Source organism: Melozone crissalis, unplaced genomic scaffold, assembly GCF_028551555.1.
Source record: "Melozone crissalis strain CALT ecotype California unplaced genomic scaffold, PUWL_Pcris_2 ptg000006l_1, whole genome shotgun sequence".
NCBI classification, from domain to species: Eukaryota; Metazoa; Chordata; class Aves; order Passeriformes; family Passerellidae; genus Melozone; species Melozone crissalis.
This window is the reverse complement of record NW_026535784.1, coordinates 30,850,788-30,869,689: the sequence shown is the minus strand read 5'-3', so window position 1 is coordinate 30,869,689 and position 18,902 is coordinate 30,850,788. Positions and strand designations below refer to the sequence as shown.

The 18,902-nt window shown below is 39.5% G+C and overlaps 1 protein-coding gene across 1 annotated transcript; it reads right to left on the bottom strand.

Annotated features, from left to right (window-relative positions):
• Nucleotides 1-401: 401 nt before the first annotated feature.
• Nucleotides 402-7,874, bottom strand: SCRG1 (stimulator of chondrogenesis 1). The gene is made up of 3 exons (XM_054295948.1): nt 7,828-7,874; nt 2,989-3,251; nt 402-1,446 (listed from the first exon to the last, which is right to left on the bottom strand). The coding sequence occupies exons 2-3, from the start codon at nt 3,222-3,224 to the stop codon at nt 1,392-1,394; spliced, it is 291 nt and encodes a 96-aa protein (XP_054151923.1). The 5' UTR covers nt 3,225-3,251; nt 7,828-7,874; the 3' UTR covers nt 402-1,391.
• Nucleotides 7,875-18,902: the final 11,028 nt, after the last annotated feature.

Sequence of the window (18,902 nt, the reverse complement as noted above, 5' to 3'; positions counted from 1 at the left end):
AGATTGTCTGGTAGGAAGCCCAAATTATTCTGCTTGAATAATTACACAAATGAGGCTTAAAAAGCCTGGTGACAAACTGTTAAACAGTCAGTAGGGCATAAATAGTACACACAGATTTACTTGAAACATTTATTATTGGCTGTGTGTAATCACACCCTCCCCCAGTATCCAACCCTTGTTTACTAACAAGAAAAACAGTCATGTTGATATTTCATACTGACACATGAAGGAAGCATGGTAAGCTGGTGGTGGGAGTTTGGGCCAAGGTGTAAGGGTATTGGGTGAGCACTGCAAGTGCATTTTTTCAGTAGCGATGACTGCACAGTTCCTTCAGTGCTGCACACTTTCCATTGGACCGGCTTGATGGCTAAAATATATGTGTGTTTATATGTGTAAAGCAGCGAGTCAGGCTTGCTACCTGTAAGCCTGGCTTGTTCAGGTGACTGCTTAAAATTATGTGGTCACCCCTCAACACATGCCAATACAGATTGCCATATAATGGTCAAAATTTATCTCTCTGTATCTATCTCATAGATCACAATACCTTTTAAATATTAAGATGATTATCTCTGTGCTTTCTGTAGCTATTGCCTTACAGGGCTAGCCTAAAAACGCCAGCATTTTAACTTACTTTGGAGTACTGTATTCCAAACAGAGCTTGAATGAAAAAATCTGTTGTTCTAATATTTTTAAACATTCACTGCTAAGATTAAGCAATTTAAGAGTTTAGAGATTGCACAGTCAAGGCAGGTGACCAGGTAGACACAAGACCCAAGTGTGCTTTAGTACTGTTAATGTCAATTTTTACTCTTTTTTTTTTTTAAATTCCAGTGAAATACTTTCAAATATGGAAATACAGGCCTTTTGTATGTGCATGTATTTTAAGATGCCTAAACAGAACGTGGGAGCTTTACTTCAGAAGTGCCAGGGATTGAGTGGCTTCAGCCTAAAATGGCATTAAAAGTGTGATGGCAATAATGGAATAGGAAGCTGCACTGCCATAAGTTGCTCTGAGAGTCATGTTCCTAACAACATGAAGGCTTAGGCTTGAAGTTTCTTTGTCCAGACTAAGGATATTGTGCTGAGTAAGAAGAGTTATGCTTTTTGCTGGGGTATGCAATATTAGGACACATTAAGAGCTTGTACAATCTGTTAAACCATGGAAATGGCTTTATTGAAATTAGGTCAGCTACCAGATTTGAAAAGAAAACTTCTTAGGAATTTGATATTCTATAAAGGTATAGAAAAGAAATTCTTTTTACAGTATAAAATGAGGCAATGGCTTGTGATTAGAAAGGAAGTTTTTTTGTTGGTGTAGTTTTGTTTTACCCTTGAAAACATTATTACATGATCGTAGAGTGATGTCTGTTATCTTCACTTGCAGACTCGAATCATTGACTGTTGCAGGGGATCACAAAAGATATCTTTGGTCCAAAGAAAATATCCCTGAAAGATAGGATCACATATTTAAACAATTAGATCACTGGTTTATTAGAGCTTTAATATGGCATGTATTTCCCACTGTGGATATTTTTTAGCATGTATCATGATGTATGTGGGATTACTGTGTTTGTGGGATGTCCTTCCAGCAATGCAAATGCAACTGCAGGTCTGGATGAAGATCCTGCATTTCTACCTCTGCCAGCCTGCTGTGGGAGCAATGGCCAAACCTTCATTGGCTGAATGGGTGGCAGAGCTCCACCCTGGTATTTTAACTTTGAGAAAATAAACTTACCGAGTAGGTTATATTATCAAAATAAAGGACTTGGCATGTGCACACATACTGTTTTAGTGCAGTTTGTCCTGAAAACACAGATGCAAAGCAGGTCCTGTGTACCTCAGGGTGATGGAAGGAATATTTTCTTCCATATTTTTATCAATGGAAGAGGCTTTACTATGCTGCTCAAGGGTTGAAGCTAGAGACACAAAGTGTGATTCAGAGTGAGGTCACCATATCTGGTTTTAGGGAAAGTGAAAGATGAAAATCTTACTTAAACCCTGCTCTCAGTGTGAAGTTTTTCGCTTTAGAAGTCTTTCCCGTTTGATTCAACTTGAGTACCCTACAGGAGTGCTAAAAAGTTGTCCTTATTGGATTTTAGAGGACTTGAGAAATGAGTATTAAGAGGAGCATATATAAAAAAATAATTTTTGCTTGCATATATAATGCCATCACAATTTGGTGCCTCTGAAGTATTAGTAAGTTTTGAACTGTTGATATTTCTAATCCAATTTTACTGAAGAAAAGATGTTGCTGAAGAGCTGAATGAAATAATACCTCTTAATACATTTTATTACCTAAAACCAGTATGGGCTGATGGTGTTTCTTTAACTCAGCTATGTTCTTTCTATATGACAACAACAAAAACCAATGTTCAGTGAGAACTTCACTGTTCAACTTTGTCAGCAGTGCAAGGAGGCCAGGGAGGTGTTGGTGTTCTTGGGCTCAATCTTTGCTTTGCCTTATACAAGTATATGTGAACCCCTGTGCCCCTCTTTTGTTTTTTCTGCTTTAACAGCTATTTTTACAGAATTACTTGTTCAGCTGACATATGTGCATGCAGTTTAGAATAGCAGCACAGTTCTCTTCCATGGAACAGGAACCAAATAGGATATTTTTGTGGTCCTGAAAACTTCTTTGTTGTAAAATGCTCAGAATAAGTGTTTGATGTAGTTATTCTTAGTCTGGATCAAACAGAGGAGTCAAAAGTTGGGTGATTCAAATGCTGAGGTCCCTGTTAATAGGACAGGGAGGTTTACAAAATATGCTAAGCAAGTCCTAGGTGAGCACCTGAAAAACAAATCCTCAAAACTGACAGTAACAGAAAATTGGCTATATCTTGATATCATTTCAAACCATTTGAAGTGAGGAATTGCTTTAAAATGATAGCCTATTCTGTGTATGGAAACTGATGGAAATAAAAATGCTGGAAATATAACGCGCAGTTGTGAAGAACTATGTGAGTTGACATGAAATGAGCGTGGTCTTACTTGGGGCAGCAGAGCAGTTCATTCAGGTTGCAGTAGCAGATGACCTGGCAGCCCTTCCCTTCCCAGAAGTGGTGTGGCAGAGCATCGTGGACGTGCCGGAGGCTGTCCGTGCCCGCGGGGACGCTGTGGCAGCTGTGCTCCCGGAGGGGCCGCTTGTGGCACGAGTGGCGCTGGGCAGGCACCGCGGGGGCACCCGGCACCGAGCTCAGCACCAGCAGCACCCAGAGCATCTTCATGTTTGCCAGGCTTCCCACAGCAGGGTGCTAAAGAGAAACAGGTATGTGACACGCTATTGCTGCTGAGCAGGGCTCTTTCCCTCATTTGCTTCCTGCCTTGCGTTTCTCTTTCCTGTGAAGTTTCGGTCATTTGAGCCTGAGTGCTGGAGAGTGTTCTCTCCTAGGAGGTAAATAATATTGCAGCAGAATTGATATTCATTACTTTCTGTACAACCTTGGGAATCCTTTCATTGCCAATTGAAGCTTCTGATGCTAGCAATTTTGTTGTTTCTTTGGCCTCTCACCTTGAGAAAATTGCTTTGAGCTGGCCGTGGTTTTTTTTGGCGATGTAAGTGATTGTATCGATTGCTGCCAAACCAGGGGGAAATATCTGGGTGTGTGTCCTTGCCTCCCTGGCCACTTTGCCTGTCAAAACAAGAGTCGCTCACATAAAATAAATAGCATCCTTCCCCATCAGAGTTGTGGAAAAACTGTTTTCAGATTGAATCCTGTGTCATGGGCTGTGTGAGAAGCTGAGGCATTAAGCAGTGTCTGCAGTGCTGCCGCGTGCTGCTGTCCTGGCCTCTGGTATCATACAGCACTAGGGAGAATCTTCCTTATTGGGTTTCTTTAGTACTGCAGACTGCTTAGTTGAGTCTTGCTACTGGAGGTCATTGTGGTTTAACTGGCTTTTTAAAAGGTGGGATAAATTATCCCTTGCAAAACTCTCCTGCTGGCCACTAGGCTTCCCAATGTTTTGTTTAATGTGGGGTCTGCTGTTCTGTGCTGCTCTGCACAGTCTGACCATGCCACAAAGCTTTGGATCCTTGAACTTGCATTCACTTTCAAAATAGGCTTTTGAACAATATTTCAGCTGAATTTTTATTGATATTAAGAGAGTGAGTTTTTTACCTTTCCTTATTCTCAAACAAAATGGATCTGTTATCTTAACTGAATTTAAACAGGAATTCTGCTCAGAAAATTAAAATAAAGCATGACCAGCTCTGCCCAGCACTCTCCCTGTATACTCATTTTTCTTGTGTAAGACTTAAGGAAGACTTTGCTGTCCTTCATCTTGTTGGCACTCTGGAACTGGTGCCCTGACACGATGTTATGGGCCAGCCCCGGTCTTCATTGTGGAGTGAAGATTAGAATGGACTAACCCAAAAATAACAAGGTATAAGACAATATCTAATCAAAGACTATCAAAGTGTAAGACAATATCTAATCAAAGACTATCAAAGGTGAAGTTAAGATGGTAGAGCTATTATCTAGATAAGGAAAAAAATGCCAGCTGTAGATGTGACTATAACATGAATTACTTTGTAAAAAATCTTGAGGTCACCCTTGAAAAACAAACAGTAAAATTTTAAATATATAAATCTACTGTATTTTTAAATCATTTTTCTCAGGTAGTTTTCTTGCCACTATAGCTATCTTATCTTCCATTTCTTCAGCCAATGAATAAAATGTAAGAAAATCTGGAAATTGAGATTCATATTATGGATAAAATGCAAAAACTCAAAGCTTTTTGGTTATTTATTTTTATATTTAAACTTGGGTTTTTTTGAACATCAGTAGCGAAATAAAGCATTAAAAAGTGGCCAATATATTAAAGAACATGAGTGAAGTGAGAATAAGCTCTTCTGGGGCTTTTTTTGGCTTCTGTTGTAGAAGCAAAATTCATTGAATAATTCCTTTTAGTTTTCATGAACTTGTACGGGAACTCTTAGTAGAAGACTCCTATAAACTACTAGTTATGGAGCCTTGGGGATCTATTTTTAATTACCTCAGAGTGCAGTATTGAATAACATATTGTCTTTATTAGTTTTAGACCTCAAAACTACTACTCAAATAAAGTAAACATTGCCTGGTGTTTTTTAGACTTGAGTGTAGAATCTGTATTATTATATTCATGGGTTTATTTTGTAGGAGTATAAACACTTTAGTTATGAGGGCTCTGCTCAGAGAAGTCTAATGCTTAAAGAGAAAAAAATTATTGATACTATACCTAGATAAATGCCAGTGTCAGGGAGTAAAATTTAATCTTCTGTTCAAATAGTTTGGCTTCATTATTTAAGTATTAAATGGAAGAAAATTTCCATGAAAGAGAAAATTAGGAAGCAGGGGGTTTATGCCTTTGCTTCCTGTGATGGGATTATTCTGTGCTCTTCTACTGAGGATGAGGTATTCATGATACCTTGCTCTTGTGAATTTTTTTTAATTTCTAATAATTCAGGTGATCTTTCCCTACCTGGAGTTCAACTGAAATGCTCATTTGACTCTGTTGCCAGCTGCCTACCTCCTCAAAATTTGCAGGAATCCACTTCCTGAAAAATAGGCACATTCATCCTGAAAATAGGTGCATTCTCTGTACTCTGTCAAATTGCAAGACTCAAAAATCATGGCTTACAGTTTTTAAGGTGATTCTGTAACTCACTACTTGCCATTTAATAAGAATAATGGGATATTGCTGTAGTGTGTCATCGGAAGGGTTTTTATGGGTGGGTGCCAAAATCAGTATTAGCAAAGTCAACATGCAGGACAGCTATGGATAGACAGCTCCTGTGACCAGTTATGCATGTTACCAATGATAAACATTGTTATTATTCAGAAAAAAAAAATATAATTTTGTTTCTGCTTAAATATTTCCTCTGGGTTTTTTTTTTTTTTGTTGTTGTTGGTTTTTTTTTTGTTTTTTTTTTGTTTTTTTTTTTGTAGATCATAACAAAATAGAAACTTTTTGTGAAAAGGCCTTTCTTCAAACGGGTATTTCTTTCCTGGGGGAACGCAGTCCCTATTTGCAGATGAAGGATTGCCAAGGAGCTGCAGTGTTCCATCAGCTCCCTGCACAGGATCGATGCAGACCTTTCAGATGCAGCATCTCTCTCTGACACACTGCTGCAACTTCTTTTCCCGAGTGCTGCTGAACAGATGTTGGAGTGTCACTGATTGCCTGGGTGAAGAACAGAGCTAGTATGTGCATGTTTATTTCAAAATGACCGTCAAAGGCATTGTCTGCTGTTGCATAGCACAGAAGATAGGCTTTTCTCATAAAACAAGTCAGGAAAATTCAATGAACAAATCCAATCACTAATGTGGCTCAGAGACTCGTTCATTGCCAGCAAGAATGCTCTTACAGTCCTTTATTTTATAAAGCCTTCTGAAAAGATAACAATGCCAGGCATGCTAAGCCTGACCAGCTTGCTCTATCAAGATTTTATCATTTCAAATTCTAGCAGGAGTAGAGCCATATAAAAATACCGAAAATAAGCTCCTTTCATTTGCAAAAATTCTTTTCATTTAATTATTTTGATTATTTTGAAGCGGTGTAAGTGAGATTTAACACCAAATGCACCTGGGAATACAAGTGCTTTGAAATATTTTGGAGCTTTTCCTAAAGGAAAATGGTTAGTTTGGGAATATGCATGATGAGTCAGGAATTAGTGCTGTCTCCGCTTGTTCAGCTGAGAGTGTTTGAATGATCTTGCCAGGCAATTTGGCACCATCTAATACTTGGATCCGCTAGATGCAGAGGTAATCACACTGAAGAGAAAACCCCAAGTCTCAGCCTCCTTGTCCAAGAACAGCAGGGTAATAGTTCATGAGAAGTGATGTCCTTTAAAGGTCACACAGTATCACTAGGAGCTCAGGTGTTAGAAAAAGAGAAAACTGAGAAATGGTACAAAATGTGTATTTCGGCAGTTCTAGAGATCCTGCGTGGTTGGGAAAACAGAAATATTTTTAGGTTGGTCTATCAATCATTAAAAATATCAATCCTTCGTTAAATATATCCTTCTTTTCCCCTTAAATAGGTTGTATTTCTAGTTGCCTAATGTTGAAAACAAGAAATACATTAATGTGTACACTTTTGGTGTATGTTCTTTTCCAGTTTGTCCAGTGGCGTGTGCCAGGTTAACAAGTTGCACTTCAAAAGCATATATATATATATATATAAATTGTTTCACTTATTCAAAATGAAATGTATTTTAGTGTTTATTTATTTGTCAAGTTTGCCTTTCACAAGCACCTGTAAAATGCCGAGTATTTAGTATTTAGGTGTTAGTGCTTGATAGTTAGGTTTATTAGTGCATTACTAAAAAATCATTACACAAGAACTGCATAATTGCTAATATTGTGAAGAATTTTTTTCCATTAAAAAAAATTGTTACATCTATTTTGCTTGAACAGTTGGTGCCCTGTAAGGACAGAAGCTATTCCACTGAGAACGAATTCCGTGAATTACTGCTTTGTAATTGTCATCAATACCATGATTCTTTCCAGAAACTGGTTCTCATGAAACCTCAGTTAGTTTTCTTTAAGACAGCAATTCATTGTGAAGACACCTCTCTCCATATTATATTGAACACTGGGAGGCAATATAGTATATTTAGTGACTTCAGATGTTCGTATGGAGTATCCAACCTTGAAGAAAAACAAGATAGTAAAAGAATTATTTTGATCTGGATCCCAGCCATGCAACTGTCATGAATGGTACCTGCTGCCTGCAATATAACAGCTTCTCCCAAATCTTCTTCTGCATATTCCCATATGTATTTCTAATTCTGTAATCTGTAACTGGAAGGAGCAGGTAGACAAGGATAATTTCAGGAGCAAAACGTACCTTAATCTTCTGGTTCACTCCCTTCCATGTTCTTGGCAGCTGTATCCTTTGAGATGTGCCCAGAGAGAGCTAGAGCTGGGATGAGAGGAGGGAGGGAGGGCAGATGGGAGATGCTGTACAATCAGCCCTTTGTTTGTCCTTACTCTGCCTGTGAGTGATGAGCGCTGTTCTCCAGCAGTGGGTCACAGCATGGGCTCCTCTCTCAGTCACTGCCGGCCCAGTCTTGGGGCAAAAATGTAACACATCCCTTCCAGCAGGAATCAGGTAATTCAGCCAGCAAAGGTGTCTCCTCAAGGAGCAAAGCATAACACCCAGAACAAGAGAAGAGGAAAGATCCTGTGGAATACCTGTGTCTTGCTTGTGGAGTGTGAGCAGCCTGGGGGAAATGGGAAGGAGCAGTTTTCTGGGGTCGTGCAGCCAGAAAAACATGGTTTCTATGCAGGTGTCTTATTTTGCATTTGGTGGACAAGAACAGGCCTACTCAACAATCCTACTTTAAGTTTTGACTTTGGGATCCTTTCAAGTTTTCTGAAAATGACATAATAAAAAAAAACCCCTTGATTATTTTAACCAGATTTCTAGTACAGCACGCTCAATGATGCCACATTATCAAGTTCTTTGCTGAACAATGTTTAATCAAGAGGTAAAGCATTACATTGAAAAGTATTTCAGAAGAAGTTATTTTAGACTAATTTCAGATTAATCAAATGATCTGGTACCATAAAAACAAGAATCTTAAATGGAATTGAAATACTATGTACTGATGAGAAAATAGTCTTGAGGGTGAAGCATGTGTCCTCATATTTTTCTTGCAATTTATCTCTTGTTCTACTGCAGCCATCCTGGACCTATTTTGCAATGGGAAGAGAGAAGGATGATTGTTGAGCTGTAATTCTTACATTTTTCTTGTGTGTGTTGTTTTGATTCTGATGTTGTATTGTAAGAGTTTAGTTTTCTCTGTCTGTTGGTCTGCTTCCAGGACAGAGGTTTGTAAGGAGTACAAAAAGGTGCCCCAGCTCAGCTGGTTCAGTTTACAATCTGATGTCTTGGTGCTTGTTCAGCTTGATTTATTGGTGGTTGTTCACCCTCCTTCAGAAGTGAGCTGGGGCCTCTGTAAGTGCACGTCCCACGTTCTGCTGCCTCAGCAAAGGGAGCGGGTAAATGGCACACTTATTGAGAAGCAAACCTTTGGAAACTGAGCCTGCCTACTCATGGTGCTCCCATCCAGCAGGGTGCTCCCCCCTTTCTGCTGGAGATGGGCAGCTGGGATGGAGGAACAGGGTGCATGGCTGTGCCTCTGCCTCTGGTTCTGGTTAGAAACCTGAGGAAGGACATTTGTGCTGCTGTGGTTACACGCACACGGCAACTTAAAAGGGGAGGGAGTGGCTGTCAGAGCAGGACAGCCTCGACTTTCCAGGGTGACAAAATGCCTGCTGCTGCCTCTGCCTGGCTCCAGAAATGCCTCCCTGGTGCAGAGCATGGCCCCAGCGTTCCGTGCCCTAAATGAGATGACGGTGATGCCTGCAGGAGTACGCGGTGTTCCAGGGCAGCCTTGGCCGTGGGAGCATGCTAGGAGTCTGCTGGGCAGGCACAGCAGCAGGGATAAAACTGGAAAAGGGAGAGAGAGCATAGCATGCTGAAGCTCTGGATTTGAATGCCTTTTTAGTTACTTGCAAATAAATTCTGGTCTGAATGATTTGAAGTTTTTGTCAGAAGGTGTAATAAAAGTGTGTTAGGACTATTAACTTGCTTTCTTTTTAAGTTTTCTTGTGTTTTCCAGGGAACATATGTGTTTTCAGAACACATATGTTTTTCAGAGCCCTGTCTGGACAGCAGTCCAGTGAGCTGACAGTTTTGTCTGTAAATTGGAGTATGTGAGGGATAGTTTTCTTCAGGACATGTCTTGCTGCATTTTGAGAAAAGACAGTTCTAACAAAGTTAGTGTTTGCCTGGTAATTTTTTTTTTTTTGTTTTGCTCCCCTCCATAGTTCCATGTATGATATTTTCAGTCACTGAAAACTTCCAGGAACGAGAGGAAGTTTTCTCCCTTGTGATGCTGCTACAGAGCAGAGACTGAGAAGCAAAGTGGGATCTGGAGGAAGCGAAAGTTTTGAGGAATTTCATCAGCGAAATGCAACCCAAAAGGAAGTCACTATGACTGCTGTAAAACAGTCCTTTAAGGAGTTAAAAGTGAGGTATGGGAAATGAATGGAAGGGCTGGGGAGCCTGCACTGGGAGAAAGTGCATAGCAGTACTTCCAGATCTTGCCCTTCTTTCCCTTTCTCCACTTTGCCCCTGACCCACTGCCCTGAATATCTGTTTCTCTGCTGTCTGTCTCTCTCCTTGTCTCTCCAGCCCTGAAGGCCTTTTCTTCATTCTCAGTTTCCTTGGGCCTTTCTGCCCAGCCCCACAGCCCGGTGGGCTCAGCAGCCGGTGTCTGGCACAGGCTGGCAGGGCGCCAGCTCTGACAGAGGGCCATTGAAAACTGCAGCAGCCTTTTTGTTCCCTGCCATGGCATCTGGGATCTGCAGGAGAACCAGAAGGAAATCTTGCTTTTTCACCCTCCTTCATCTGTGCAGAGAGAGTAATCCTGAGCTGTGTCTGACTCATTTTATTTGGAGGCAATCTTTTAGATGTACACGTATCCCTGTTTGTGTCTGGAGAGCTATGGCATTATTAGAGGTAGGATGCAAAGCAGAGCTCCTTTGGGGTTTTTTTCCTCTTCCCCAGGCTGAAGTCAGTGAGAAGTGATGGCCCATGAGGAGGCAGTGGCAGATGGAGGCAGGAGGGGGTGTGACAAGGTAGCAGCAGCAATCTGTAAGAGAGAAGTAGTTTTCAAAGGAGAATGGCCCCTGGTAGGGTGAGACAGAAGAAAGAAAAGGCAGCATTAAAATTCAGCTGCAAAAGCATGGCTGTCTCTGACATGTAGCATTATTCTAGACTAAATTTGTGTAACATGCCCTGGGAAAATGATATTTTTCTTCTTTTTTTCTTTTATTTTTAAGTACCCAGTGCACTCTAAAATGTGCTTTGCATTTTAAACGTGAGCCACACAGGTTTAGCTTTTTGCTGTCAATGAAAACCACTTTGCATCTTATTTGTATCCTTGATACCAACACTAAGCTCTTTTCAGGCTGACAGTGAGAAATAGCAATGCATCTCCACTCAAATCTCCTTAAAAGATACCACTTTACCTTTGAGTTAACTGGCTCATTCATACATAGAGCTCATATGAGGAGATCTATAAGGAGCCCCAGAACCTGATTTTGGCAGATGATGCAGTCTAAAACTGTACTTGAAGATTATAAAGGAATATAAGTATTGTAGGGATGCATAAAGACCTTGCAGACATAATGGCAGTGGTAATGACAGTGCCAGCAGAGCTAAGATATTAACTGCTATCACCATTTGTTACAGGACCACAGTGGGTTAGGGACCTGGGAATCAATTATCAGCACAATGGGCTATTAAGAAAAGATAAAAGTCTCATGTGTTCATTTTGCAAATATACATAAGTGTAAAACAAATATATCTCACGTTACACCCCTCATGTCACATTTTTCATCACTCAAATTTTATTATATCAGTCAGAAAAAGTAATTGGAAACTGTTCTTGTGCTTTTATTTTGTGTAATTTGTTCACTTGCTTTTTTCTTTTATTTTAAAGAAAATGTGCTGTTAAATACTCTACAATTGCCTTTGCAATTCTTGCATCTGATAATTTGCTTTATACCTTGTACTTGCATTAGCTTGGGGGATTCATCTGAGTTTTCTGGAACACCTTCATTGTTTGTTCTGTACTTCTTGTTCATCCAGCATTTCTTCTATTTCATGCCTTTGTTTTTGAGCATTGCATTACTTCCAGCTGCTGTTTTCTGCAAAACCCCTTTGTTTCCCCTCTCTCTTTCTGACTTTTGGCTTACTGGTTTTACTGTCAGTTTTCACAACTTTTTTTCTGCAGGTTGCAATCTGTGCTTGGTTAAAATGGAAACCCACAGTACTGGGCTAATCAAAGGCATCTTTTAGTGTATTTCCTCAGATCAATGCCTCTTGGCATGCTCAGGCTGTTGCTGGTTTTTTCTCTGAAGGCAGAGAGGATGCAGTATACTCAGAACCTGCTGATGTAATGAACCATTAGTTTCAGACAGGCCAAATGAGTCAATGTTTTAAGTGTGTATATAGAAAGTTTGGTGTCTCAAGCAAATGAGTCTGAATATGTTATTGAAAAATTATTTTGAATTGAGAAACTATGCCCAGCCATCACAGATATTGCTTGTGTGATACCTAGAAATCCATGCCTGCATGGATGAGCCAGCAGTGGACCCTTGCAGAAAAAAAAGCCAACAGTATCCTGGCAAGAGGAGGAGTGCTGTCAGCGAGCTGGGGTGGTGATCCTTCTCCTCTTCACTGGTCAGACACACACTGAGTGCTGAGTTCAGATCTGAGCGAGCTAGTGTGAAAGGAATGTGGATGAACTGGAGTGAAACCAGTGAAGGGCCACAAAGGTGATTGAGGGACTGGAGCATCTATTGTAGGAAGCCTCTGGAAGAGCTGAGAGTCTTCAGCCTGGAGAAGGGATCTTGTGTATCTCTCCATCTAAAAATGCCTGATGTGGGTTGGGCAAAAAAGAAGGAGCCAGACTTTCCTTAGTGGTGCTCAGTGGCCAGACGAAAGGCAATGGACACCACCTTGATCACAGGGGATTCCACCTCAAAATCTAAAGAACTTTTTTATCTGTGAGGAAGGTAAAACAGTGACCCAGAGACTGTGGAGATCTCCTTAGAGATATAAATCCCAGTTGAATACAGGTTAAGACCAAGCTGCTGTAGCTGACCCTGCCTGCAGGAATGTTGGACTGCTTAGTCTCCAGAGGTCTCTTTGAACCTCATCTGCTCTGTGATTTCAGCTCCTCACTCCAATGAAAATCAGCTAGCAGTGCAGCATGGGCTCTGAGCTGTAATCACCTGTACTGAGTGCACCATCTTGAGTGAGCTTGTGTAATTGTGGTTTTACAAGGCAAATCTTTTGTTTGCAAACTCCCTATTTGTCCCTATCGCTTTTTGTCAGATCACAGCCCAAATGCCCTGGAAGAGCAGCAACTTCCCTGTGTTGTGGTAAGTGATTGTGTATGCCATCATTAATTTCTGAACATTAAGTATTAATAGAAAATTTAGTTTCCTTAGGAGCCTCTGATGAGGGGTTTTTGCCAAAATCTTTCTGAAAACTGCAGATGCTGTGGTAGAAGCTGAATGACTCTTAGACTTAGACACAGTTCATCTCACAGTGATGTTCTTCCACCTGCCTCACCTGCCAGGAATAGTTTTGGGGTATAAAAGCTGAAAGGTCTTCTGCCTTTGAATCTCAACAGAACCTCTTAATTTGTTGATAGGTAATAATGAGATCATTTTAGATCTTTATTGACAGGAAAAGGATTTGTTTGTCTAATAACTAACATAGAGTAATAGTTACAATTCTTGAGTATTTGCCTTATTTTTGCAAAATTGTCCCTCTGGACTCTTTCATCCAAGGAATTATTACCCTTAGCTTCAATTGCATGATCCCTTGGTAGCTTCAAATTGATTTACAAAGGTTTTGTACCTGTGAAGGGCTCTAGCTCCTGAGCAGAGCTGCAGCTATTTTTTTCCTCAGGTCTTTATGAATCCTACAGCTATTGATAGCAAATTCTACCAACTTCGGGGATAATACAAAATAGCTATCTGGTATTGATAGAGCAAATGATGTCTGTGGTTTCATAGTTCATGAGATGAAGACTGTAGAGACTTGTGCTAATTACACCTATGTGTGTACCCCAAATGAAGCCCCCCACAAGGAATTTGGAGGTTTCACCCAAGCACTACTGCTGCTGGCTGCCACTGCATTCTGCAGCTCTTTGAAGCACATTTTAGAAAGATAAGTCTTTGGCTCTCAGGCAGACGTGGCTCTATCAGAGGATGGAAATGAAGGGAGGAGCATCTCCACAGAAGGAGCACTTCTCATTCTCCATGAGAAGTGAGACGGAGTGCTTTGCTGCTGGAAGGGCTGGGTTAAGAATACTGAGGGCCCTGGGTGGAATACTGCCTCTGTTTCTTTAATGTAATGAATGAAGAGGAATTTTACTGAAATCACTTTTAATTTCAGACTTTTATTCTGCACTCAAAACGAAACTTCTGTGTCTTATATGTACAAGCTACAAATTGCATCCATAACTGACGTTGCATCCATAATTGACTGAGAAAGAGTAGTCCCTAGACTTTTGGGTAAAAAAACTGTAAATCACAGCTGAAACCTTTTTTTAAATGATATTAGGCTTGACACTCAACAGAGAAAAATAACAGGGCCTTATTTGTAACATATGTCAGGGCAGCTGATTTTTAGTCAGCTTTAACTGCTAAAGGAGACCATTTACTGCGTAGTTTACCATCATCATAATACAGAAAAATCCACAAAGAATGTTATTTGTGGAAAAATTAATTTCATCTAATCAATCTTTATTTCTGAGCAGCAGCTCAACAGGGATGACAATTATTCTCTTGCTGGGGTATACAGCTTGCAATGAATACTTTTTACGTTGTTCCCCTTGGTCACTATGGTAAAGTGTATTACTCTTCTGATACTATTTTATTTTTCAATATTTATATATGCTAATTCAATGGGAAAACAAGTCGTAAAATGATGTATTTATATGCTTCTTTTGGTGACCCTCAAGTTAATAAATAGTATATTTTGGTTTCCATGGGCAATGGTCTTGGCAGTTCCTTCAAAAGTACTTAGGTGACTACTTTGTTGTTGCATGTTTCTTGTTATCCCTGTAAATGGTTTCCAGAGCTTTTAACTTTGCATTTAATTTTGTACATCATCTTACAGTAGATCTCTGTTTTCCAAGGTTTGAAAATAATATGCATCTTCACAAGATATCTTTTATGCAGTATATAACATATATGTATACATAGGTCCTCAGCTGCTTCTTATGCAGTCTTCCTTGGTGGCTGGAATGACTGAAAATTTAATCCAAAGTATTGTCAAAAATGTTTTCCAGACTCTCCCTGCTTCAAGAGAGATTTAAAGCATCATGTTCAGAATATCTAAAACTGAATTATTACTTTATAATCTTTGCACAGCCTCTTGATTGTGGTAGCAAGACCTTACAGTAGAGTGCTGGGTGAACATTATTCAACTCTTCAATACAGAACTGGTAGAGTTCAGCATGTTTTGACAATAAGTTGCCCAAGAAAAAGGACAGCTTTACATAAAGCAAAAGCAATTAAACTATTTACTATTGTCTTCAGCAACCTTGGCTCTTATTAAGCTTAAGATGTACCCAACACATGGATAATAAAAACCATAATTTGACATGTGTGTATTTATGTAAATGTTTATATAAAATTTATATTTTCTATATATTGTCTTATATATATTATATATTAATTTTGTTCATCACCAAATTAATCAGGACTTCCTACAGAGGATTACAGAATGGATAAGGGTGAAAGGACCACAGTGGCTCATCTGGTCCAACTTTCCTGCCAAGCTGGGTCACCCAAGAGCATATTGCCTTTCTCCTTAAAATAGTTCATCATCAGATTCGCAAGACACCTCTATGGGAGTAAACTATAGAAACAGTTTCATCTGGCTTTTGTGTATGTATCTTAGCACAAAAATTTAATAGCCTGTATGACATACATTTGCAGCAGATTTCTCACTAGATGATTAACATTTTGTGTCTCTTTTTGGTTTATGTTTTCTATTTTAATAGTTAAAAAATTGCAGAGAAGTCTTTCTGTCCATAGGGTGACAACCCAAGCATGAGAATTCTTCACATTTCTTGAGGCATGCTCATTAGGGTGAGGGCTGGTTAAAACCAGTTCAAAAGGTTACCCAGTCCCTATTTCCTACATATTTTTGTTGGGTTTGTTGTGCTGTAATGGGAATGTCTCCCTGGGATTCACAACTCAAGTGAAAATGATTATTTGAGTCGTACTTCCTTTTAACCCCTCTTGTCAATGCTGTTCCTCACTGTTGAATTTGTGTAACTCAGAGTCAGCGTTACCAGATTGCTTTTGTCAGTACCAGCACATTAGCATGCACAAAAGGGACTGGTTTTGTACCCTGAAATATAAACTGTCACTAAAAGAGCTTGTACAGTTTGGCAAACCTGGAAATAATTGGCATTCAAAGCAGCAAATTGACTTCTAGGTGCTGAATATTCAGCGTTTATAAAGTCATCATGAGAAATTCATGATTGAAGGCTCTTTGCATCAAATTTCTTGGGTTTGCTTTCTCACCAACTTAATAAACATAGGAAGGCTTACATAAATCCTAGCTCTCATTCTGCCAGTTCTAGAGGGCTTTTAGTTATCCAATAAGAAAGTAATTTGTTGTTAATTGTATTCTATAAAGCTGGATTTCATGAAAAGTGTGAAGACTTATGGTTTGAATACTCCTGAAGTGTTTACTGCAATGCTCTTTTCTTTGCCTAAATTCTACATGTTAGATCTAACCTAATTAATGACTTCATAAGTTCTCCTGTTGGATAAGGATTCATTTCTGATTTCATATGACTTGTTGATGAATCTAATTGAATGTGGAAAACAAACCTAAGCATAGCTGTTTTACTAATTTTTCTTATCTTTATTTGCTATTCCAGTTCTATCACTGTCCTATCACATGTAAAGCTCAGACAACAAAGGCATTTAAAATGTAAAATTATGAATGCTGTTAACAGCACAGAGCATACCAAAGGTGGATTCTGAGGTGGAATAAATCAGCCTTGGAGTGACCACCACTTACCCCTAGCTGGTAAAGCTTAATCACTAGGTGGGTAATGATTTTTCTAAACAGTCACTTATTCCTTTTATTTTCCCAGTTTATGCTTTGAAGAGGTTACATGTCATTTATACGTTGTTTTGGCACTGGTTGCTCAGTGGCTGTCTTAAATTTAAACCCCAAGGCTTGGTTCTGCTTGGGGTGGCTAATGGAGGAGAGGGACAATGCTACCCCACACCAGCTCCCTGGAACTGATGCCCTTGGTCTGTTAGCATTGTTAAAAGTATGTAAGACAGGTGTGAAAGGGGCAGTCAGAATGCTGAGGAACTTCCTTCCTTGATGGCTTTCCTGAAGAAATGAGATTTCTAACAAAATGGAGTTGTGAATAAAGATTAGTCCATAAAGTGTAAAGTGTAATGTAGCTGCCTGATGATGGAGGAGGTGTTCCTGCACAAGATTAAAATGTAAAGAAAGACTATAGAGTTCAGGAAGATATAAAGTCTGTGTCCATCATGTGAGATCTTATGGATTAAATATACCAGGATTATCAGGGATCTCAGAGCTGGTTTTGTGCATATGTTATTAAGCATCAGTCTGTGCATATGTTATTAAGCATATTTTGAAAATTAGGTGGGTTTGGTTACAAAGAAAAATGAGAAGTTATAGCAAGATTCTGTAGAATATAAAGTAATTTTTTGCTTCCAGGAGGCAAACACAGTATCATTGTTGTTGAAAGTATCTAAGTTCACGTAATACACAAGAACATGGTCTTGTCATGTTTTGATTTGCTTGAACTTTTCATTCAGGCTTTGTAGGAATACACCCTTGATCTTTTATCAGAGGAATCTGATCCCCAATTCTCCATACTGTGTGATTGGTGTCCAATCTTGCCACCTTTTCCTCATGTAAGAAATGTTTAATTATTTCAATTTGTCTTTTATGGAACTATGTGTGGATGGAGGGAGAGTGGAATTTGTTTGTTGGTGAGCCAGAAAATTTCAGAGTAGGAAAGTGGGAGATTGGGCTAGTAAGGAAAAGAGATTCTTTAAACTTTTTCACCCTGTGGAAGGTAAAAATATAACCTAAATAATTATTTGCTTTAGATATTAATGACCACTGTAGAAAAATGCAACTGCCACAGGAGAAAAAGTTACCATTTAGTGAAGCTGGTGCTCAATTTCTTATACCCATCACCATCACCCTGAACAGTGATCCTGACCTGCAGGTATTAAGCCTGAAGATTGCAGAATTGCATCACTCCTTCCATCCTTCCTGAACCTCTGCTTAAAGGGAGGAATTTACAACAGGGCACTTTGTCTCTTCAGTGGTGGAGAGAGAGAACACCCCTAATGCTACTGAATTTGGGAAGGATGCCAGTTCTGCCACTTAAGAAAACAAAATTAAAATTAAAAGTAATCCTACCTGATTATTCATTAAGATTAAAAAATAAATTAAAGTTCATGGCCTAGTTGATGGTCTGGAGACATCTAGCTTGCAGAGATTCTGGTAGCTGTGATTTAAATTGTATCCCAGCAGTGCAAATAAGAAAGGAAAAAAAGGCATCACAGGAAGCACATTGCAGAAATTGTACCTCATCACTACATGAGAAGGCAGTGAATGAGGTTTATATAATCAGCTTTGGACAACTTCAAATGCAGATAAGTATTAAAATCTAGAACTGGCTTTCCTTAATGACATTTTTAAACAAGCTGTTTGATTTCATTCAAAACTAACTCTCCTTTAAAGCTGTTTTTTTAGTTAAAGCCTGACTTGAACACAACCTTTTTCACTGATCAGACAGGTGGCTCATGTGTGACTTTGTGCTGGTTCTTTCCTTGTTCTGACAGTGCTGACCACACCCCAAACTTGCCATTGCCTGGAGAACTTACATCAGGATAATTGTGAATCTATCCATAGGTTTAGTTTGATAGCACAGTGGCCATACAGGGTGTGTGTGTAGTACAAACATCCATATTTTAGAGACAATGTCTATTTTATGCTGCCTCCCACAGCCCCGCCCTCCCTGTTGCTCTGCCCTGAGGCAATGGGGATGTGAATCCTCTGAGAGCTGCTAAAGACAGGCTGTGTTTTCATCCTGAGGGAGAGCAACCCTCAGCTGGGATACCCGCACTTTATCTGTTGGACAGTCTCTAATAACACCTTAATTTTTATTTTTTTTTCTGTAAGAAACTGGTTAAGTCTCTGCTTATGAGTTTATGAGAAGCCTCTGTCCTATGGAATTTGTGAATATTTAAATTCTGATTGCTCCCCTTTGCATCCTGCAAAGGAAATGAAATTAAATCATTCGTATC